A 23,450-nucleotide genomic window follows, 5' to 3' on the forward strand; every position below is an offset into this window, starting at 1 on the left:
TTAATGATTTGGATTTTGTTGTCTCGTCTTTTTCCATCCGTCGGTCGCCATCACTTCACGTGGATAACGCCGGAAGAAATCCACCGCACTTTGCTTCAAATTATCCGCTGGGTGGATCTGGTCGATGATGAGCAGAAGCAATTCCATGCAATTCTCAGCCGACATTTGATGACGCAAATGAGACTCGCATTCGGATTTCAGTTGATCCAGCAAATATTTGTCGGCAGCCGCAAACAGTCTGGCAGCCATTGTTTCCATCGTTGCTGAAGTCAAGCGACCGGTGTAAATGAAACGGAGAAGTTGGTGAAATACTCCAGGTTGAATGTCTTCAATCACAACTTGATTCGATACATTATACTTGAACTCGGTCTCAAACACTTTGCTGCTGGATGACAAAATACATTTGTGAGCTTGAAATTGGCGCCCATGGACGCTCAAAGTAACGTCGCTTAATTGCCCGTCTTCAAATAATCGTTCCAGTGTGCTGGTGGCCATTTCATCGTTGCAATTAAATGGCTGAGCGCAAGTAGTAGTAATGTCTATATTTGATACGGATTCTTCCTTAGTTATATACTCAATCTCGCAGCTAACGATTAGACTGCCGTCCTTTAGCAAAATATTGCGTGTCCTTATTAATTCTTTGGAAATATTATAAACCTCATAATTCCAATCAGTTTTTTTGGCACGAAAACTTCCCGATTGCAAATTGTTTGCCCTTCTTCAATATTCAGAATTCCTAATATTTCCACTCGGTAGGATTGGTCTGTGTATAATGACGGGACGGCTGGGACACAGAGAAAATAACGTCACCTTCGCTGCTATCGAATGATAAACACCATATCCTAGAAGGATGTTTCTTTTCTTGAAATTCAACTGATTTTCCATCTTGACCCTCGGCAGTTACAAGCAAAAACTTCTGAATGTTCCACTCAAAATAAACTTTCTTTGTGTCACATTTAGAAATGCACCAGTTCTCTGCTGTCGGTCGAAAGACTGCGGAAGGCATTAACACATGTTTCGCTGATTCGCTAATTTTGCCAACTTGATTCATTTCTTATATAACAGAAAATCAGATACTACATACACTATAACAACAAATTCGCCAGCTGTTGAATCAAATCTGGCGCAACTATAAGTGGGAGGACGACGACTACACGCAACCTCTCCTGAATAAAGAACAACACGACTAAGAAGCAACAGAATTATTAAAGGAAATAACGGATGAAATGGAGATGCTGACCAAGTGAAATAATATAGTATCGATTAAAGAGAACGAAAGAATGGCGTTGTTGCGAGCGTTGTTGTCTGCTTTTGAGACAGACGTTTTAGAGTGGATGGGATATTCAATGACTGACCCTGGGGAATATTATACAAGCATCAGCGATTTAGAAAGAGATGAATGTTAGGCATTATTTTTGAAGGCAAGCACAAGGCTATTAGCTAAACTTGCACGGCGATGACGAAAAACCAACAACAAAGTCAAGATGTATTTTTATAACATTGAATCGAGTTGAGCTGCTAATAATAGACTGAGAATTGCTGCCTATAGAGGAGAATTATCATTTATTTCTTCTGTGTAAAATAAAAATAAAAATTCTGGTGGAATTTTATGGCATCGGGACAGAGTTACATTTCTTGAATATATGTATGTAGCAAATAAGCGAGCATCAAGCAAGATGGTCTGTTTTTGCTTATTCCCATCCTTCAGTTCCCATCATATATGACATAACTCGCTCAGCATAAAAACGAAAGAGTTTGACTTATTACTTCCTCCTTCAGCAGCAATATTAATATGAGCTAAAAAAATATCTCCACGGAAGATGATAGCCTAAACGCTGGATGATGCTGTTCAGCTTGGAGCGTATAAGTAGCCTAATTTGAGACAGTAGTTCAACTGACATTCGACGACACAAATGATTTTGTAACAACAAATTTCCAACAGCATATCGCTTCAATATTTTTTTATAGTCAAGCGAATGTAAATGAAGCGATTCATATTAAGTTTACCTACATTTGCTCTATAAAGTTGTTATTTGTGAGATTATTTAAAAATTATTTGGCTTTCGTTCGTTTCCGACTGATGTATATACAGTCCTTGCGTTCATAAATTTGATTCTCGCTTGTTGAGTTTTTATATTGTTTCGCTTTATCGAAAAAGGCGGAAAAAGGTTCGGAAAAAGATACATTTTATTCTCGCTATTTTATGTCTGAGGTCAAATAATGAAGAACAGCTTTGATTCCCATACCTGACACAACACGACACTTTTCGAGACTTGACTGACCAATTTAAATTTTATAATCAGACGTTTTGTTTTCCTGCGGCCTTACCTGCTGCGGCTGCTGGCGTTGATACACTTTTAAAATTTATTTTCAGCTTTCCGTACGTATAATTTTCTGTGCGATTTCTAAAACAGAGACGAAACCGTTAGGGGTTAGCCTGTTTACATGCGGTGCTTGATGCGGTGTTATATTGAATATTCCTGTCCCATATTATAAGTTTATAACGACTAATGGCACTGATAGCTATATCGTGGATGACTGCTGCAAATTATAATGGTTATTAGTTCCTTTTTTTGAGATGGTTTAATCAAAATTGATTAAGGCTGTCAATGCGTGTCAATGCTCTTTAATTTTAAAATGAATTTTCTTAGAGCTCTCCTAATTTTCTCTGTTGTTTTTCCCTTGCACGGAGTTCTCATTTGTTACTCCGTGGTGACCCTTATAATTGCATTAAATCATCTAAATGCAAACCTGTTCAGATACAGTAAGTTCTGTAAATTGGAGTAAATTTTCTTAAAACTCTCCGGTTTGCGTGTAGCCCTTATTTGTTAGGCTACTCTGTCGTTACCGTTATTTTAAATGGCTTATTTGTATATGATCTCAAACAGCATTCTGTTTACTTCAAGTTTATTAATTACACAACAAAATGCGTATTTTGATTTTAAGAATTTTATTTTTCGGTAGGCCTAAAGTCATGATTCATGACACATTAAAAAAAAGAGAAAAGAAAAGAAAGAAAAAGAAAAAAATTGGCAAATTTTGCGAACTAAAACTCCTCTGAGAAAAATGGGGTTTTCTAAGTTGCAAACATTTTGTGGTTTGGAGATTTTTCCTTCAATATATGTTTAGGTATAGGAAACAAAATTTTTGGGCAAAGGCAAACATTTGTTTTGTTAAGCTGTACACAAAATTTGTGTTTAGAGGCATGCACAATGGATCTGGCGGCACCAAAAAAAAGATGCATTTTCTTTCCCTTTCTTTTACTTCCGTCGCTGTAGCAGACGTTTCTAGACAGAATCGACCACGCTACGAACGAAATTCTTCTGCTACAGGAGACAACAAAAAAACCAGTCACAAACAAAAATTAATTAAAAATTAACCAGATGGAATTGGGGATAGAAATAAAAATTAGGTAATAGAGAAATGAATAAAGTATTCACTGTTAGGAAGAAAAGGGGGGAAATCAAAGTTATAGGTAAGAAAACAACTTTTTTAACGGGAAGAAGTTGGTTTTTCCATAAGACGCTGTAGGCGACACAGATCAAGTTGGACACAAATGAGATTTTCGAATTTGCGGAGAATGCGCAACGCAGGATGTCCAACTACTCCATAAATATATTTTTTTTTAAATAAAAAAAAATTTGTTAGATCGACGCAAAATTTAATTTTACGTCGATTGGTTTAGGTTTCATAAAATTCTAATAACAAATAAAGTCACAATTAAAGAAAAATCGAAAAATGCATTTTTTTTCAGTTAAAGGCAACAAACAAAAACAATAAAAGAAATTAAAATTAAAATATCTCCCAAACTATCCATGTATAATAAAAGAACAAGCTTTTGGGGGAGGGGCTTATTCATGTCACGGACATTTTTGGGGGAGGAGCCTGTGTCTGTGTCAACAATGTGTCAACACAGGCTCCTCCCCCAAAAGCTTTTATTATATATACCAGATGTCTCGATGACGAAATCTTCAAGTAAGGTACTGGGCAGATTTCCCACGATAAAATCTATTACGGGCAGATGATTAAGCTACAGAAAAGCGAATAGCAAGAGTCCGACTTTACGCTAGACCAAAGTTCCCTGGATTTGACCGGGGCTCAGGTTACTCGTTAAAGCAATAATTTTGAAAATTTCAGAATCAATTTTTTTGGCCCATCTTTACCCAACCCCCCAAAATGAAAGGAATCCCAATTTTGAAGGCACCATCGATCGTCAGATTTCGCGTGGAATGACCCCATAGCTTTGCTTTAAAAAAAACGTAAAACTGGCAATGTCAGCAATAATTTGAATTTTTTGTGACTTTTTTTTATTATTTAGAGAGGAATTTCTTCTTACGGTTCTTCGCGGTTTTTACTTTGATTTTCCCAATTTATCATATCCATTTAATCATTCGATTTTGATTCTCTCGTGCGTTTGTAAAAAGCTAAGTAAAATTTTTGATTCCAAATTAGTATGGGATTAAAAGAAACGTTATTGATGCAGCAAAACGGACCTAGATCCGAAGCGGACTTTGCAATTATGCTCAAGACTGAAGAAAAAAATTAAAGAATTTTGTATATACAGTAACATTTAATTGTTATTTCTTCTTTTCTAAACGGTTAAGATTCAGAAATTTCAAGAACTAATGAGACTGCAAGATACATCAAAAAAATTTAGTTTGAATTTATTTTTAGTTTTATTTTCGTAGGAGTAAACTATGCTGAACGATGTCTGACAACTCCTTGAGTAATGGGAGTCATGGTCCTTATCGGAAAACTGTTAAAAGCCAATTGAAGTTCGCTCTTTTTCAACGGTTGTGTGGGATAGAAAACCCAGTTTCACGTCTAGAGCAGTTTCTAATTTCACAAATTCTATGCCACTCTCACTTTAAAAGTGTAGTGTGTTTAGTGTACTAGGTTATTCGAAATTCAAAAAAAAAATAAGTTGTAACGATTAACCAAACACTTACGTGTTTTTAAATTTTAATTTATCTACAGCTTGTTACATTAATTGGCTACTTCTTTTTTCAAACAATTACCTTGAACATAATCAAATTAAGTACGTTCTTGTGAAATTAAATCCAAATAATTTAGAATGGAAAAATAGCATACACTCTGTTCGGCAGGGAAGTGTGTCAAAGTTCTCTTACCGAATCTTAGATGAAATAAATTAGAGATGACACAGAATTGAGATTGTTCACCTGACTTTTATTGAGACTGACTCGATTGATGGATAGATTAAGACAGAGAGGGCCCGACCCCCTCTGGAACATTACATTGACACCAGGGGGGGGGGGAAGGGGCACAAAGAATTTACGCAGTCAGGCGGGTAACAAGGGGCCACCTATCGGGGGCCCCGAAGATCGAATTCTCGTAGGTGAGCTGGAATCCGGGTCGTCCGGCCGGATCTCGTCGTCGGCCGTTGGGGATGCCTTTCGTTCCCAACATACTCCCCACCAGAGCCCATGCCTTGGGACTCGACCTCGCCGACGTCAGTTGCGGCCGGATTGGCCACAGGATTTTCTTCTTCGACGGCAGCTGGATCGATCGGGAGCAATGGGAGTGGAGCCGGATCGGGTGGATTTGGAATTTGCGGAGCAGTTGCTTCAGCTGGCTCCGGATTCAACGCACCGTCTGCGATCTCCACATCTTCCGGTTGATCTTCTCTCAATTCTACGGGATATAAACATTGAATGGCTCGGGTTAATAATTTACCGTTTGGGAATTTAACTATTGCGGATCGGACTAGGCCGTCGCAGCTGGGGAGTAATTCTTTAACTACTCCCGTCTCCCACATGAGCCGTTTGGAAAGTTTGTCGTGGATTACGACGACTTCTCCGACGCGGATTTTTCTGCCTGACGATCCTTTTGCGTGAAAATTATCCAGCTGCATCAGGTAATCGGAGACGAACCGCGAGCACAAGTCACTGACGTAATCACGCCTGTTCTGATCCATTTTCTTGAGTAGTTCACTTGTTGAATCGGGAGCCAATAGATTGACTGCTGGCTCCGACGTAGCACAAGTTGAACGACGATTATTGAGAAACTGATTCGGAGTGATCGGGAGCGGATCGTCCGCTCCTTCTCCAATGTAGTTCAACGGTCTCGCGTTAATCACACTTTCTGTTTCGATTAAACTCACTTCCAGTTCGTCATACGCGAGACATGCGCGCCCGTTGGATCGTCTCAAGAGATCTTTCGTGATCCTCACCATTCTCTCCCAAAATCCGCCCCACCATGGAGCGAGGCTAACGGAGAAGATCCAGCTGGTTCTTCTCATGGCGAGGAGGTCGTGAACGGATGGGTCGGATCGAATGTTTTTAAGAAATCGAGACACACAACGGAATGTTTGGGCGTTGTCACTGTACATCACTGACACTGGGCCTCTTCTGGCGGAGAATCGACGGAAAGCTAACAGAAAGGAGCGAGCCGTCATGTCTTTGGTTAACTCCAGATGAATCGCTCTCGTCACGGCACAAGTAAAGATGACCACGTAACTTTTCGGTTGCTTTTTGTTGACTGGTTGCGCTGGATCCAGTTGGTCGCCATCGTCTTCTTCTTCGGGAGCTTCTTCGGTGGGAAGCTCCGCTGCATCCGGGTTCTCTTCTTCTGGTGGAGGTTCCGGAATGACTTGTTCGACGGATGGCGTCGACTTGGATTTCCTTTTCGGAGTCGCGTTCTTGTAGTACAGCGGGCCAGCGAAATCGGTTCCGGTTATTTCAAATGCCCTGGCATCGCGGAGTCGGTTGGCTGGTAGCGGCGCTGCTATTTGTCGGAAAGGAGGTGAAGTCAGCTTCTGGCACTTCACACAGGTGTACCAAACGTTTCTCACTTGTTGGCGTCCTTTCACGATCCAGTATTTCTCTTTTAGTTCTGACAGTGTTGTTTTTACTCCTGTGTGTGAATTGAATACATGTTTGTTAGTTATCAACATAGTTACGACCGGGTGATTTGCTGGGAGAAGGATCGGTGGTTGAATGTCTCGATCCCTGAGGGCGAGCGCTACTCTTCCAGTGACTCGGATGAGTCGATCTCGATTGTCCCAGACCGGTCGGAGCGATGCGATTTTCTCCTTTGGGTGAATCTCCAGTCCGCGCTGGAGTGCCCAAAAGGCTTTGGGATAGCGTTCGACTTGGAGCTGTCTGCAGATGGCTAGCTCCGCTTCGTTCAGCTCTTCGGTGACTATCTTGTCGATTGTGATTTCTGTTCCGGCGACTGTGATTATTTCTTTTAGTTCGAGTCCTGGACCGCGCGTTCTTTTCCTCATACGGTTGAGCGCTCTGTTGATCCAAGCTGTTCTGAAGAGTAGTTTTGTCCATGTAGAGATCTTTTCGAGGTGCCATTCAATTGGCTGGGCGGTTTCGATCGCTGCAAAGGAGACGGTCGCCGTTTTCTTCGTCTCCTCTTCCTCGATTTTCTCTTGAGTTTCGGTGGAATGGTTTTCTGGAGAATTCGGCCATTCGCTTTCTTCTTCTGTTAGCCAGGCTGGTCCGTGCCACCAAAGTTTCGAATCTACCAGCGCATGCGCTGGCGCTCCCCGCGAAGCGAGATCGGCTGGATTCTCCAATCCGGGGCAATGTCTCCACCACTCCGCGTTTGAAAATTTTCTTATTGTTTCTACTTGATTTCGTACGAACGGTCTCCAACGATAAGGATCTCCTCTAATCCATCCGAGTGTGACGAGGGAATCTGTCCAGTAAATCGTTTTCCACGACTCGGTGTGAAGGGAGGTTCGAATTTTCTCTCCTAAACGGATTGCTAACAAAGAGCTTAGTAGTTCGAGTCTGGGTAACGTTACTTTCTTTTTTGGAAGAGGCGCCACTCTCGTTTTGCTTGCTATGAGGATGGTGTAAGGAGTTCCGTTCTCCAGTTGGAGCCGTGCGTAGGCTACTGCTCCGTAGGCTGCCTCTGATGCATCGCCGAACACGTGAATTTCTGCGGAGACGATGGAAGGTTTCGAATAGCCGATCCATCGTGGGATCTCCAAATTATGTAGATCCTTCAGTCCTTTCATGATGCTGCTCCAGGTGTTTTTCACTTCGGGTGTGGCGTCATCGTCCCAACCTATGTCTCCTTCCCAAAGTTTTTGATAGATTATTTTTAAGAGTAAAACTGTGGGAGCTAGAAAACCAATTGGGTCGAATATCCTTGCTGAGATGCTAAGAATTTTTCTTTTGGTGATTTTTTCTCCAATCTCCACGGCTGCTTCCATTATAGATGTAGGGTCAAATTTAAATGAATCGGAGCTCGTGTCCCATCTAAGACCCAGTGCCTTGTGCTGGCCGTCAATTGTGGGAGAAAGGATTCCGACTATCTGGATCGACATTTCTTTTTCGGTGAGAAAGTCACGGAGCTCTTTGTTGTTTGTTGCCCAGCTCCTCATGTTGAGTTGGGCCTCTGAAAATAACGTGACGGTTTCTTCCACTGTGGTTATTGCTGTTGGCACGATGTCTGCTCCTCCGAGGTAGTCGTCTACGTAAAGCTGCTCTTCAATTTGTTCAACTGTCTTCTGAAATCTGGGTTTGACTGAGAGCAAATGTTTATTAATGGTGACTCTCAAAAGAAATGGACTTGAACTTAGCCCGAATGGAACTCGTTTCCATTTGTACGCGATGAAATCGGAGTCGGGATTTTTCGGCTCCTTCGGCCATAAAAATCTGACCGCTTCGGCGTCTTCGGGCTGCAGCGCGATGTTGAGAAAGGCTTTTTCAATATCCGCAATCCAGGCGATCCGGTTCATCCGGAAGCGCATTAAGACCGAGAGGAGATCAGGATTTAGATTCGGTCCGGTCTCCAAGACATCGTTGAGGCTCGGCCCGTATTTGGATCTTGCGGCGCCGTCGAAAACTGGGCGGATTTTTGTGGTAGCCTTGTCCGTCCGGTAGACTGGATGATGCGGTAGATAGGTGTGGAGGCCATCGTAATTGAAATCAGCCTCTTCTACGAATCCGTTTGTTATCAGTTGATTGATTTCTTTGGTGTAGTTGGCCAAGTCGACTGGAGATTTGCGTAGTTTGAACAGCATGCTTCTTAATCTTGTAGCTGCCATCTGGTGGTTGATTTCCAGTCTCCATCTGTCAGTCGTCCATGGAATTGGCGTGCAATACCTGCCGTCTTCGAATCGCGTGATTTCGTTGCAGAAGGAGCGGAATTGATCGTCCTTCTCCACAGCAACACAGTCGTTCAGATTGGCAAAATTCTCTAGACGCCAAAATAATGAGAGATCAAAATTCAATTTCTCCATTTCAAACCTTTTGTTTTCTTTTGTTGTGTCGTAAAAGCAGATCTGTTTAGAATTTTCTGGTGGTGGAAGGAGACTGGAATTTCCTGTCTCCCTGCTTTCCGACTTGTTTGATTGGATGGATTTCGATGGCTGTGATGTGATCTGTGGTAGAGAGCGATTTGAATTGATTAGAAGTTGACTGACAATTGTTTGATTTTGTTTCGATGATTTTTCTTGCGATGGACCGCCGATGACTTTCCCAAGTTTGGACGTGTAGGCTCTGAGTCCGCACGGGCTGATAGTTGCTGGTTCGTTGAACATGATGTTGAACATCTGGTCCATTCCAACAAGAATTCCAACGTCCTCGTCTCCACCTTCACGTTCGAATCGGTCGTCTGCCAAATTTTCATTCTCCAGCCACAGCTTTCTTGCAAATTCTGTGGTTTGGTACGGGCCGGTGCTTCCGACTTTGTCGGTTGCTTCTAGAGCTTCAATACGCACCGTTGGGGCTCCTGGCCAGGTGCCCCGCACCGTCATCTCGACCACATTGTGAGTTTCTGCTGGAGGGGCTTCTGTCTGCCGGAAGGCCCTGGTCGCGATCTGTTCCACCTGGATGATTTTCAGTTGAAGCTCTTTCGAAATTTGCCTTTTAATCCATGTCCTATGGCTGCCATCGTCGAGGAAGAGAATCGCTCGGATTTGTTTTCCATTCGTGCCTGTAATGTAAACGGTTGCTGTTTTTAGGATAACTTCACCAAAGGAGCTTGCACACGCTGTTGTTGAGCTGCTCCCAGCGACCGGTTTGCTTGGAATTATAGTTGAGGATCCGAATCTGGTATCTTTCTCGGCACACAAGGATGTGTGGTGCTTGGCTCTGCATCGTTGGCACCTGTGTGGATTAAAACAAACAGTGGTCTCGTGATGACCAAAACAATTAGAGCATCTTTTTTCGTTGGTGATGACTGCCTTCTTTTCTTTCAGCTCCATTGGGCAATTGATAGCCCAATGCATCTCCTTGCAGAACACGCATGGCAGCATTGGCTTTCTTGGGGATGATGCTGTCGCCTCTCTCCTTGGTGGTGGACTGCCATTTCTTCTTGTTTTGCTTGAATGTTTTGATTGTGGAGTCGGCTTGCTGCTGACTCCGAGCTGAGAGGCTGTCGGTGTAGTAGGTGATGTTGATTTGGCCGGCTGTTGAGAATTTTGGGCTGGCTTTTGTGTTGAAGCTCTCAGACGGCTGAGTCGCTCTGCGACTTCAACTTGCTCTTCGATAAATTTTAGTACTTGATCAATGTCAGTTACCTTGTTCGTTGCTGATTTGGCCCACTCTGCTTGAAGTTTGAGTGGGATCGAGCGCAAAATTCTTGATCCAAGGAGACACCCGTGGCTGGCTCTTGCTACTCCCAGTGTCTCCAACGCATTGATGTGTGACTGGATAGTCAGCTGGAAGCACCTGAGTGCCGCGGTATCAGCTACGTCTTTTACTGGTTGCAGCGTGTCCAATTTCTGTGTGTGGGCCTCGATTAGGACGTCCGTTTTGCCATACCTTGCCTTCAGGAGGGTGATTGCGACGGTGTAGTTGGCGTCTGTCAGCTCCAGGTTCTCCACGCACAGTTGTGCTTCACCTTTCAAGTAATCTTTAAGGTATCCAAATTTTTGAACCGCCGGAATGGCCGATTCGTGGACGGCTGCGTTGTAACCTTCCCAGAAGGCTGTCCATTCGAGCACGTCCCCTTTGAACGGCTTGATTTGACGTTTTGGCAGTTTAGTTGACGCAACTGCTGCTGCAGCTGCTGGCGCTCCTGGTGCAGCTGCTGCTGGAATGGCGGCAATCAGTTGTCGGAACAAGTTCTGTTGATCTAGATTTTCTTGTTGCCGGATTGCTCTTTCCTGAGCTCTTGCAGCGTCTTCGTCGATTTTTTCTTGGGCCCTGGCAGCGTCTTGATCGGCCTTTTCCTGGGCCCTGGCTGCATCTTGATCGGCTTTTTCCTGGGCCCTGGTGGCATCCGCTGCTGCTTGTTGCGTCTGGAGCATGAGCAGTAGCGTCTGATCATGCCGTTTTCTTTCTTCAGCGTCTTGCATTTCTTTGAATTCTTCTCTTTTTCGTTTTGCGATCATGAGTGCGTCACCGACATCCTCTTCAACTTGGATTTGGCTGTCGATTTCCGCTTGAAATTGTTCTTGGGTCGCTCCTGCTTGCTCCATGTCTTTGGCGACCCCCTCTGAGAGTCGCTTGTATTTGCTGTACATGTTGCGTAAGTTGGATTCAGCTCCCAGCACTAGGTTGAGGATTGTGCGATCCATCTGCACGTTGTCGTACTGCTGGATGTTATTGATCCAGCGAGTGACATGTCCTTTCATGCCTCTCCGTGAGGCTTCGTTTGTCGGAGTAGCCATCTTGATTGTTTTTGAAAGAGAAAGGGATTTAGATTAGTTTGTTTTTGTTTAATTTTTAATTGTTGAGCCTGTTTGTTTGTTTGGTTGCTTGAGGTGTCTGCTTCAAGTTTGACTGCAGCGCCTCTTGCGGTGTTGTTGGAGAGTGGCTGCTTCAAGTTTGACTGCAGCGCCTCTGCCGGTGTTGTTGGAGAGTGAAAGTTTTTCGTCTCTCCTTCCTCTCAATAGATGGCGTGACGAGCGGCGGGTCGGCTAAGTTTTGGCTCGACCCTCGTTCACCTAATCGCCTTTGGAATGCTGCGTTCCTGTTTGTTGAGAGGAAAAAAAAGTTTTTATTATGGAGGTCGGCCTTTGGCTTGTCTCCCGGTTGATGTAAGAATGTTTTTTTTTTTGAAATTAGAAAAGGTTAGAGTGGGATAATTGAAGAGTGGTGCATCCTGTATTTATCGAAAATACGACATCCCTAAGAATACAGTGATGAGAAATTTAATTTCTTATTGCTCTTCTAGTTTTCTGATCCAGGCGATCCTGGATTTGGATCGCTCCCTTGGTCTCTCCTTGAAGGCTTCTTCGAGACTCTCCCGCGTGTACATCAGCAGCCCCCTCCCTCTTGAGCGGCCTTGCCGTGTTGGCTCTGCTTGTATTGGTGTTGGCGGGATAGGGGCTGGTGTCTGCTCTTCTAGTGACAGGCTGTCGCAGAGCACCTGCAGAGTGTCGTCGTCGCTGAAATCACCTCCAAATTTTTCTTCTTCTGTTTCCTCTGTTCCGCCAACGGCTCCCTCCTCTTCCACTTCGGCGGCTGCTTGGGCTGGCTCGATCGTCCGATGCTGTCTGGGGCCGGTAAACAGCCCCTTTGTGATACGGAAGTCTTGAACGGGCCTTTCTGTTAGTTTTTTCTTGATTTCATCCCACTCGGCCGGCGTCGGGACGTATTTCGGAGTAGGGGCGGCAGCGTCTAATCGCTCAAAAACCCGGCGTCGATTGGCTGCGTCTTGTTCCGGTGTTGGAACTGGAAGGACCGGGTCGTTGGACACGACGGCGCATGGAACGATCGGACGGTTCCTGTATTCCTCCCGTCGTCCTTCTCTCGTGTTTTTTCGGAGTGGTTCACGAATCGGGCCCGTCCATGGGGGAATCTTCCCTTCCAGGCGGAGCTGGTTCCGCTTTCGTTTCTGCTCGGGCCTAATTTTGATGGAAAAAGGAGCCCGCTTTTGGAGCTCCGCTAAAGTGGAGCGTTGAAAGAAAGAACGAGAGAGGTTAAGTTGTGAAAAATAAATGTGGAAAAAGTAGAGCCAGAGACAAAAAAAAGAAAAATTTATCAACGCAAGAAGAGCAGGGAGATTAATTATTCTACGATCTGATTTTAATTTTAATTTAAGAGGAAGAAAGAGTTTCAAATGTTTTTGCTTTTAGAATAATCAAAAAAAAAAGAAAGGAAGAGAGTGAGTTAATTAATATCAATGCTTTTACGATCTAAGAAAATTCAAAAAAGAAGAGTGAAATGCTTTTACTTCTAAGATAATGAGAAAGATTACGGTTGAGTGTGTGTGTGTGTGTGTGTGTGAGGCGCTCAGATTTTCTGACGCCCCAGGCCGCCACGCGGTTTCTTAAAAAAATGGCGATGACGGCTAGACGAAATGTCGGAATTCACACACACATACACACTTAACTAAATTGATTGAAATTTTACTAGATAGGGACAGTTTGAATTGATAGGGAAGCACAGTTTGTAGATGAGAGAGAGTCAGTGGGTCTTTTGTTGCCAAAGAGACCCGAACACTTTGCTGGGAAGCGTTCTCGTTTAGTCAGTTTCACAAAAAATTTTTTGGTTCAGAAAGTTAGGTTACGAAGGACCATGTTCGGCAGGGAAGTGTGTCAAAGTTCTCTTACCGAATCTTAGATGAAATAAATTAGAGATGACACAGAATTGAGATTGTTCACCTGACTTTTATTGAGACTGACTCGATTGATGGATAGATTAAGACAGAGAGGGCCCGACCCCCTCTGGAACATTACATTGACACCAGGGGGGGGGAAGGGGCACAAAGAATTTACGCAGTCAGGCGGGTAACAAGGGGCCACCTATCGGGGGCCCCGAAGATCGAATTCTCGTAGGTGAGCTGGAATCCGGGTCGTCCGGCCGGATCTCGTCGTCGGCCGTTGGGGATGCCTTTCGTTCCCAACACACTCTAAGGTTTTTGTTCCTACTTTTGTCTACTTTCGGCTACTTTTTCGGTAGCGAAATGGCCATAGTTCTTTTTGGTAGGGCTTTTTACCTTGTGGACATAACGTCTACAATTGCAATAAAGTCGCGAAAAGGTAGTCAAAAGTAGAGTATCTACTATTTTTCTACCATTTAAAAAATTCCCCAAAAGTAGAGCATTGGTAGGAGTATTTTTATACTACCTTGATTCTACTTTTTTAATACTATTTCCACAACTTTTTGGTAGTACTGCCTACTTTTTCTTGACAATGAAATAAATCGATATAAATAAATCGATCAAAATAAAGGGATGAATAGATCGATACTCGTTATTTGTTCCAGTTCCAAAACAGCAGAATAGCTAAAAATGTATTGAGATTGATAACCATTTAAAAACAAAATCTGAGTTGGTTACTCATACATACTTAGCATGAAATACAACAGTTAAATTGTAAAGGGAACTGGCTTCTAAAGTACAGCTAAGAGCTGGGATGTACATTAGGATTTTACAGAACATGTAAGTCCGCAACACTAGGACGAATTTTCCCCGGATGCACACGGAAAAGGTTACTGTCAAAAAAAAAGAAAAAAGTAGAAAAGATGGAGGGATATGGTATTCCGAACATATGGAATGAAGCATAGAGAGTCTTAAAAGCCTCAATTGATGTTTTGCCAGCATGGATAACTTCTCCTTCTGAAACGACGGAAAAACTTGCAGGATGTTGGATACTTCCCACGCAGCAAATAAAGGGTGACAGAAGCAGATGGGGCTTGTGTTCTTTAGCAATTTCCAAAATGTCATCATTGGCCTTATTCATAAAAAACAACATTCATGAACAAAAAGTTAAAAAACTACTTTTAAAGAAATTACATTTATGAAGCAGATGACCCGTTCAATTATTACATCTTTAGACATCGCTTTAATCCTTTAAAGGTTGGGGACGATTTTTAACAGCAATATGAGAAGCTTTAGGCATTCTAAAGCAGGAATTATATGTTAAAGATTGAGAACAAGGTTAAAAATAAGCAAATATTTGTGAAATTACCATCATCGGTATCTGGAATTACAATATTTCCCTTTTCAGCGGCGCTCATTATCAATGGAGAAAATTTCCCCATAAAGTTTTCCTCAAAACTCTCAGCTTTGGTGTAAGCAGTCAAGAAATCGTAGAATACCTAAAGGAATCAATTTTTCAGAATAATGATGAAATGTTTCTTAACATATGGCATATTTAACAAAAGTGGGTAGTCACGGAAACGTGGATATTCCGCTAATATTTGGGAAGTTGTCCAATTCCCTGCAGTAATCTGTGACTGTCTGTATCTGTATGTAGATTCCGTGTGTTGTTTTATTGTTTCATTGTTTATTCCAGGAGACAGAATGTGGGTCTTTAACCAATCAACCTATAAAGGACAAGAAAATGACATGTAGTTAATTAATATATACGAAATAGATAACTGAAATTACTTTAAATATAGCTTCATCTTCAATGTAAGTAGAAGTTGTATCAGTGTCATCTTCTTTAAGTTCAGGTTTACGACCACTGGTCTTTTTGGGATTGGTAGACTTCCCTTTATCTTCGATATCAACTTTCCGTTTGGTAGATCTTGCTGATGTTCTCATTGATTTCAGTCTCGTATCGATAAATCCGTTGGTTAATTTTGGATTGCAAAGATGTGTGTAGTTTTTTTAATTAAACGAGTCTACTGGAATAGCCTGTTGAAATAGCAATTTCCATCTCATGTGGTGAGAAGAGGCTTCGACTTGATACAGCCATGTTGCCCTGATTCCTTTGTGCGTTCTGTCATATGTAAGTGTTGGAAAGCTTAGCTGGATCTATGTGTCAATTTTGGTATGTTCATTCTCTACACAAATATAGCACAAGTAAGCTGTTAAACTCTTGTATGTATACTTTATCCTAACATAGCCAGACATCGGAACGCTTCAACGATCGCCTTTGCAAGCTCCTCCTTCAAAGCGGCGGAGGGATATAGATCCTCTTTCCCTGTTAGCATACACATATGACTAACACAAATGCGTACCAGCAACCTCCGTTCATCTAATTCCAAAATAGCTTCATTCCGCTCCAAGTAGGAATTTGTTATCTTCCGTCCCTCCGCGCTATCTTTCAAGATAGAAAATATTTCAAATTAGGTTGACCTAATAAAAAAAACGAGTTCAAAGAAATTGTTATAAAATGCTGCATTGCTCATTTACATATACCTTTTCTTGACCGGAAGTAACAATTAATTTGTTCTGATTGTTCTCGACTAGCGGCACTGAGGCATCTTGTAAATCATTTCCATTACTGTCCCCAGGTTTCTGTGAACCACTGGGATTCGGAGGTTAAGCATTGACATTTTCAATATTAAAGCTATTCATAAGCTTTTGAAGTTTCGCTGCGTGACCAATGGAAAGTTTTAAAGCTTCGATTTATTAAGATATTATTAAAAGACGGTATACAAAAGGGACTCAAACTGTATTACGCACAATGCCTTGGACATATAAACAATCGTCTATCGTCGACGAAATTCTGCAAAATCCAAAATGGTTCACAATTGGGCAAATCATCTAGATTTACAGCGACGAGCTGATCGCTTGAATCATACTCAATTTCAAAAGAATTATAATGATCAACAAATGATACAGTAACACAGGATCGAACCAAAAATATGAGCGCCCGATCTTTAACGGCAATTTTCTTTACTACACCGAATTTGGGTTAGTAAAAAAAGGACACACTGAGGCCGAAATTCTCTTCCTTTAAATTTTATCCATTTTCGCAATTGAAAACCTTTGGGGAACTTATAGTTGATTCGTTTTTTGTCAACTGGACCACAAATGAAATCATTTGAGTGGAAGAGATTGCCATTTAAAATATTTGTACATGCAACTAATTGTAGATGAAATGCTACACTTTTTGCTATATTTTTAAAATTACAATTTACGTGAGCAACCCGTTTGCGTAATGGTACGCTTCGTATCGCATACACCGATATCTCATAGGTGGACCATTTTCTCTTATAATGGCTGGGTAATGCACCATATGATGAAATTTATTTATAGGATTCACATCGGGAAATAATTCATTGAAAAGGATAAAGATTTCTTTGATGTGCTGTTCTTTGAGGACAACGGTATGCTCAAGGGCGATTGTTTGTAAGAAGATAATGTTCATGATTCTATTCAGAATTAAAATTAATTGAAAATAACGATCATTTACATAAATCAAATCACCTAGTAGTAATGGCAAAATAGAGATAAGACACCAATTTTGAGCAGCTCGCTGTTTCATACTATAATTTTTCTCCTGACGGAGCAAGGGATCGGTAAACCTAGGTGAAGGTTTATTTTTTTGGTCGTAGTAGCTATACCCAAATCTTTTTAACCGACTAATAATTTCCTGAGCCGATAACCTGTACGTATCGCTAGTCGCAAAATAACGGAGAACTAACATAATTATAAACTGTACAACTCTTTCGAGAAAATCATGCATACAGTCACGAATCAAATGTTCACCTGAATGAAATGAAATACTTCTATTAAATTGACAATTAAATTTATTCCTGTTAGAGGGATGGATGCGCCATTTGTCGATTTCGCTTGCTTAACATGTTCCTCGTAATTTCTTTTTGTTCTCATTTCTAAGTCACTAGTTCTTGAAACGTCCTTTATCTGATTTCTATTGATAAGACATAGACGACAAAATTTATTTGATGAGGGACCTGAAAAAGCAAATAACTCATGAATCCCTTTTGTGTCGCCACTAATGCAAGATATGGTACCGTGCACCCGCAATCCTGGCATGTCTCTAACATTAAGTAACATTCCTTGATCTGATTCTAAGAGTGACATTTCCGTGTAAAGTTAATCTACGATGCATTTGAATTCACTATTCTTGAGATCCTTGCTGTGACTCACGGCGAACGGATGAATGTTACAAAGTCGCGAGTTCTCGTTTTGAGGTTAATTTTCTATGCGATAACAAAACATTCCTAACTCGTGTTGTTTGGTCTTGCTTCCTAATGGTTTGGTGACTTCTGTTTCATCAAAAAAGAGTTGAAATCTGGTTGCATTTGGAAATTTAAGAAAAAAAAGATTATTTTTAAAATTTCTTGTGTCTCTGTGGACTTCCATGAACCCATTGGTTTCAACTTCTCCATAAAATTTAGAACGAAATTCATCGTTACTAAGTAAAGTACTCAGGGTACTTCTTAAGGAAATATATTGAAAAGATTCCGTCTTCCTCTTTTGAATGGATTCCCCTTGACAATCAATTCGCACAACACAGGTGTCACTTTGTGTAAGAAAAACAGTTTCGGGTTCGACAAACCCAAAATTTCGTTTGTAATACCCAAGTCGTTTTTCTTTCGTGTTAAATTGTTTTAGAATTGATTTCACATTTTTTCACATGTCTGGAATCACATCTTCTAAAACAGTTTCTAAATTATTGGCGATGAAATCTAATGCGGCGTTTGTAACAACATGTTCTGCCTTTAATTTTAGCATAAATGTTCCAAAAGTTCTTGCTACCTTTTCCCAATTTATACCGTCATCTATTGTGAAATCATCTTGCATCTCAGTAACATCATCTGCAAGTTGAGGATTTAGCAAATCATCAACTTGCATCCGATTTGGCTCAATTATGTGAATAGAATTTTCTCTATCATTACATGTACTTTGATTTGGAATGGCAACGTCTTCATGTCTTAAAGTACCCCTCCAATTTGGTATACAATTCATTACGTGTCGTAGAAAATGACGAAAGGAAAAAAAAGAAGCCTGACATGATTTCTTCCTACAAACTAATATACGGTTTTCACTATTATTGTGAGACGTAGAAAAGTTGCGAATGTTTCTTAGGTGACATGCAAAGCTGTTAAAACTTCCCACAAAAAAAATCTGTGCATGTTTTTTTTTCAATGCAAAGAAAACAAGAATAACCTTCCATTGTGATTTGAATAACACGATCGAAATAAGGGACGATGACGTTAGATAGCTACACTAACCTTTCAGTTTAGCAGCAATGTTTTTATCGAAGTTAATGGAAATGAGGAACTCCTCCAAATCTTCAGCACTTAGCTGACTAACGCGATCGAAATTACGTTGACTGATGCCATTGTTAATTATTCATTAGCATACACAGCAGCGGCAAACCACTTAAATTTAAGTCTTTAAGGAAGATAATAACACTAAAAAATTTCAGTGTCCTATTTTTCCCACTTAAACCTTATTTCCCTACTTAACGCACTATTTCCCCACTTAAAACTAACAATTTGTGTTACTTAAATATTTTAAGTGAGAAAATGACTGATTAAGTAAGAAAAACATTAAGTGGTTTCAAAATTTTAAGGCTTTGAGTAACGAAACTACAGTTTAAGTGAGATACAGCCATTAAGTTGTTGACTTTTTAAGTGTTTAAGGGATTGCATGGGACTTATAATCAAATTCATTTGAAATAATATATATTGTTGCATGCATCATCACTCAATAATACACATTACAGAATATGGTAGTAATTAGGAACAACGTGAAAAAAACCATCAATCTCAAACGACTGGAAAGGTACTTTCAAAACGAGTGCTGTTTCCGCTGTAATGTAAACAAAAGTTTTTTTCGGCCTAAGGATATAGGAAAACCTATCTTGTTCAAAATAACAGGTTTCCAGAAGCTCCATGACCATTCCAGTACCTTTTTTATTTTCACTTGATGTTATTTCTGCAACTCTCCAAAACGAAGGGGGGGTTAGTTTATTAGGAGACATTTCCCTAAGAAATACGGTGTTAGTTGCGCAAGTTCTTCCTGCAATTTGGAATTTTTTTGCTAAATATACGGTTTTTATGCCATTATTTTGTAACAATTCTTCCCATTTTGTTTCTTTAATATCTATTTCCTTCAAATGCTTATTATGGAACAGTTTAATCCCGCCCCCCAAAAAGTTATTCTCTCCATCAATAGATATGCTAAGCGCTAACATTTTTTGGTGACGAGAAGCAAGGCTGAACGGGATATTACAAAAATTACAATTTCTTTTCATTACTTTTTTGAATGGGGCATTTTTTTACTCATACCTGTAGCAGGCTGAATATCTGGGTGGGCCAAACATTCTTATTTGTTCCGTCATGTGCAGCAGAGCATGCAATTTTGGTGTTATAGCTGATCCTGAGTCTTCTTTTGGATAAAGACTCACAAAAGTGCTATTGTGGATTTTAATCTTCATTTCTAACTCTAACAAGTCTTTTTCGGCAAAGGAATAGCATTGCAGGCTTGAAAAAATTTCAAGCAGCAGAAAAAAATTCGCGAAATATGCATTGTCGGTGCTTGAAACATATTCGCTTAAAAAAAGTGGGAGAATTAAAGTTAAAGCAGCCATTTCCGAAGTAGACATTGATAATTTGGTTAAGGTCAAAATTTCATCTTTGCGTAACGGAGGAGGCCTTGTAAATTCCCGTTGTTGAATCACATTAGAAAGCTTAGCATTAATTTTATCTAAATCAACCATTTCGTTGGTTAAGAGTTTGTTGAACATTTTACGAACTTCTAAGTTTTCAATTCCCTCGTCCAGTAAATGCATATTATCGGAAACAAAACATTTCGTCACGTCAAAATAACTTAGCTGTGAAAATATTGATTCTCCGACAACTCCGGTTTTCATTGACAGATTTCGTCTGCATTGTTTGGTGATTCCAGTTTTCAAAACATCTTCAAGATCTTTTGTGTGTGATTCCTTACTCCTCATGGAACAATAAATTTTCCATGTCAGTATTTTCAATATAGCAAAAACGACATGGCTTTTTGGCTGAGGCAGATTCCTTAAATCCTGCCACCCAGTTTGAAGCTGGCTTGTCGCCAACAAAATTCACCTTCATTTCTTGTCTGTAGGTGAACACCAAATTGGAGTTTGAGCAAATCATCAATAATTGGTTGAAGGAATTGTTGTAATCCAACTTCTATCAATAACTTTGAATTAATGACACCAAGAAGTTGAACAGACTTCAATTGTGAACGCCATTCTGGAGGAAGGTTCAAACAAGTCCAATAAAACAAGGTAACCTATCGTATAACTTAAAAGACTTTCACTATGGTAATAATTCATTAGTTACGAGAAAAAAATTTATACTTTGTGTTTTCCCTTTTTGCTCCCTAAAGGGTTGGATAGTTCATTATCATCTGCATCGATTTGAAAGAGGAGTACTTCTCCTCTACCTTCCTAGAGAACAGGGTTTGATCTTACATAACTTCCATCACTGACATCAGAATAATGGCCATTTGTTTCTTTAGAATAGGATTCAAAAGTTTAACAACTGCTTCATGGACCACTCTGATGGACAGAAATTGCTTCAAAGCCTCTAGGAAAGGAACAATGTAGCCTTTCTTTTCCAACTCAGCTATGTTTTTTCGAAATCCTATGCCTTTTGTTCTCTTACTTTTCTTTCCATTCCACGTAAAACGTCGACTTTTCTCAGTTAATGATACCTTTAGTGGGTTTACAGTAGGGAAATTTCTTGACCCTGACTGTTCAAGTGCATGACGAGTAATTGTTGCTTCATAATTTTGAGTTTTTTTCTGATTCTTGCATTACAGATATGTACTCTAGTGATTCAAGGATAGGAAGAGGTAAGATTTTTGATAGCTTTTCCTGTAAACATAAAAAAATGCATGTAACATTCAATATTTCAAATATATTGCATACATTATACAATGTTAATCATATACCTTAAGTTGGTTTAATTTTCTTTCTGCGTATTCCTCCATAGAATTATCAAAAAAAGAAAGAGCTTCGAATGTCATGAAATATCGTTGATTCCCTGTCAATAGGATTCCTGACTTCCATTCATCATCAGTTTTTTTATTGTTTCCGCCGACTGGAATATCCAATGGTTCTAGAGTTTGTGCGTCGTGGTAAATCGTAACGTTATTATCACTATCAGCATTCGATATATCAGCTATTCGTTAACTGATTAGAGAAGCGTAAATTACACGCATTACTTTATAACTAAATAGCCTAAAGACTCAATTATCTGTCCGCACTTACTTATTTCATGCAATGGCAATAAATTTTCGTCAAAAGACGGCATGACTATTGGATCAATTCCTTGGTGTTTTCTTTTCTCATTATGTATTGAATAATAATGTCGTCGAAAAGTAGCGTACTTTGCAAACACTAAATTGCATTCTTCAATTGGGCACTGCACATAAAACGGGCTCGTAAGGCTGTGGTTGTTTTTTATGTGATCCAATACATTTTGTTTCTTTTCAAGATTAATTCTATACGGACACATGTTGCACCTTACATGGTTAGCCATTTTACTAATAGGACAAATAAGTTTAAGTATAAGTGTATAACTGTTTGATTCATGTTCGATTTAACGGAAACGGTGTCGTATAAAATCAGAATTTGATTTGAAATCTGTCAACATTGTTTTATAACGCCCCGAAATTAATGGACGCCGCCACCCACAACAAAGACTGAGATGGATATAAAAAGTGCTAGTTTCATTTTCGCATTCAGGTACTTAAAATTTGTTTGTTACAATGACATCTGTTCGTAAAATTTGTGTGTCTTATAATTCTCTTTCTAACCCCCCACGTAAAAAAGTGTGTAGTATTACCAGCTTTTTCAGAAAAAGAAATGCCTGACCTGCTGTTCATAAAAAAAGAGCTACATCGAGAAATGATTCTCGATAACTCTATTCAAGACCTAGGAGGAAATTGTTCAACCCAAATGTCCGATCTAATTTTGTTTCAACACGATCCATACTTCGACGAACTGGGAGAGATGGATAGCCAAGTTGTTTTGTCACACAAAGAGCTCAATCTAGTTGTCAAGCTCCGACAACATCCAAGTAAGTTCCAAGTTATTCAATAACTATGATAGTATTTGGCTTGTATTCTTAAAGTCTTTGATTTCTAGTTTTGCCAGCAATACAGTCTGCCCTGCAGCCCTTACACAGCAATCTTGACGCTAACATTTCAACTTCAAAGTTTGTGGATTTACAGCCACCGACAACAAGTACTAAAGTTTTTTGCTATTTTATTCATTGTTGTTTCACTATTTGTGTCTTTTCATTTCTTAGTTGGATTGCTGGCAACAACCAAGAATATCTTGGAGTTTGTTGTGTCAGATGAAGATGAAGAATCTTTTAGTGATTTATTGAGTGCTACCGTGTAATTTTAAGTTAAATTTGTTTAGTGCGACTCGAAAAGCTAACAATTTTTCACTTTGGCAGATGTAGTAGTTATCCCTGAAGTACAGGGTCATGTCCCTCTCCCAGAGCTGTCAGAGTTGCTCAAAGCTGCCAAGGCCACTGGGAAGCTTCTAAACCATTATGTGGATTTCGTGAAACATCACAGTGAACCTCTGCACACATTTTACCGTCTAACATCCGTCCGTCTAAAGCGACTCTCAACCTCTACGGACAGCTAATGGTGGAGCAGTATCCTGAATTTGAGGATCGCATTAGGAGATCTCAAAAGAAGACGGTTGTTCCTTGGGTATAATTTTTATTTCTTATGCTTTTAAATCTCGATGCATCTTTTCATTAAAACCCTTTTTGTCTTTTTGGAAATCAATAAAAATCAAGAATAGGAAAATATCTTGGTAACAAGAGAGGGTATGCCAAACATTCCTCTAGGTTGAAATTAAAAAG

The 23,450-nt window shown here is 40.3% G+C and overlaps 2 protein-coding genes and 3 long non-coding RNA genes across 6 annotated transcripts; 3 read left to right on the forward strand and 2 right to left on the reverse strand.

The window, feature by feature from the left end:
* Nucleotides 1–11,599, reverse strand: LOC124323929. Its single transcript, XM_046784356.1, has 4 exons — nucleotides 9,298–11,599; nucleotides 5,695–9,180; nucleotides 5,430–5,652; nucleotides 1–628 (listed from the first exon to the last, which is right to left on the reverse strand). Exons 1-4 carry the CDS (start codon nucleotides 11,597–11,599, stop codon nucleotides 1–3), a joined length of 6,639 nt encoding a protein of 2,212 aa, XP_046640312.1.
* A 942-nt stretch (nucleotides 11,600–12,541) lies between these two features.
* LOC124321298 lies at nucleotides 12,542–13,662 on the reverse strand. Its single transcript, XR_006914240.1, has 2 exons — nucleotides 13,487–13,662; nucleotides 12,542–12,818 (listed from the first exon to the last, which is right to left on the reverse strand). It is a non-coding gene; the product is annotated as an uncharacterized LOC124321298 (long non-coding RNA).
* Nucleotides 13,663–15,598: 1,936 nt separating this feature from the next.
* On the forward strand, nucleotides 15,599–16,022 carry LOC124321011. Its single transcript, XR_006914247.1, has 2 exons — nucleotides 15,599–15,652; nucleotides 15,728–16,022. It is a non-coding gene; the product is annotated as an uncharacterized LOC124321011 (long non-coding RNA).
* A 3,097-nt stretch (nucleotides 16,023–19,119) lies between these two features.
* On the forward strand, nucleotides 19,120–21,433 carry LOC124326227. Of its 2 annotated transcripts, XR_006915522.1 has the most exons (4): nucleotides 19,120–20,558; nucleotides 20,683–20,848; nucleotides 20,950–21,022; nucleotides 21,082–21,433. It is a non-coding gene; the product is annotated as an uncharacterized LOC124326227 (long non-coding RNA). The 2 variants fall into 2 exon arrangements; XR_006915521.1 differs by having other exon boundaries at nucleotides 19,120–20,848.
* Nucleotides 21,434–22,303: 870 nt separating this feature from the next.
* LOC124323945 lies at nucleotides 22,304–23,227 on the forward strand. The gene is made up of 4 exons (XM_046784357.1): nucleotides 22,304–22,646; nucleotides 22,715–22,813; nucleotides 22,878–22,946; nucleotides 23,031–23,227. The coding sequence occupies exons 1-4, from the start codon at nucleotides 22,433–22,435 to the stop codon at nucleotides 23,225–23,227; spliced, it is 579 nt and encodes a 192-aa protein (XP_046640313.1). The 5' UTR covers nucleotides 22,304–22,432.
* The last annotated feature ends 223 nt before the right edge of the window (nucleotides 23,228–23,450 follow it).

Source organism: Daphnia pulicaria, chromosome 1, assembly GCF_021234035.1.
Source record: "Daphnia pulicaria isolate SC F1-1A chromosome 1, SC_F0-13Bv2, whole genome shotgun sequence".
NCBI classification, from domain to species: Eukaryota; Metazoa; Arthropoda; class Branchiopoda; order Diplostraca; family Daphniidae; genus Daphnia; species Daphnia pulicaria.

Coding starts and splice junctions, on each gene's coding strand:
- LOC124323929 (XM_046784356.1), bottom strand. CDS start 11,599: ATGGCTACTCCGACAAACGAAGCCTCACGGAGAGGCATGAAAGGACAT. Junction 9,181..9,297: donor CAGGGAGACAGGAAATTCCA/GTCTCCTTCCAC, acceptor TTTGGCGTCTAG/AGAATTTTGCCAATCTGAAC. Junction 5,653..5,694: donor AATAGTTAAATTCCCAAACG/GTAAATTATTAA, acceptor TATATCCCGTAG/AATTGAGAGAAGATCAACCG.
- LOC124323945 (XM_046784357.1), top strand. CDS start 22,433: ATGCCTGACCTGCTGTTCATAAAAAAAGAGCTACATCGAGAAATGATT. Junction 22,647..22,714: donor CAAGCTCCGACAACATCCAA/GTAAGTTCCAAG, acceptor TTTGATTTCTAG/TTTTGCCAGCAATACAGTCT. Junction 22,947..23,030: donor TGAAGATGAAGAATCTTTTA/GTGATTTATTGA, acceptor TCACTTTGGCAG/ATGTAGTAGTTATCCCTGAA.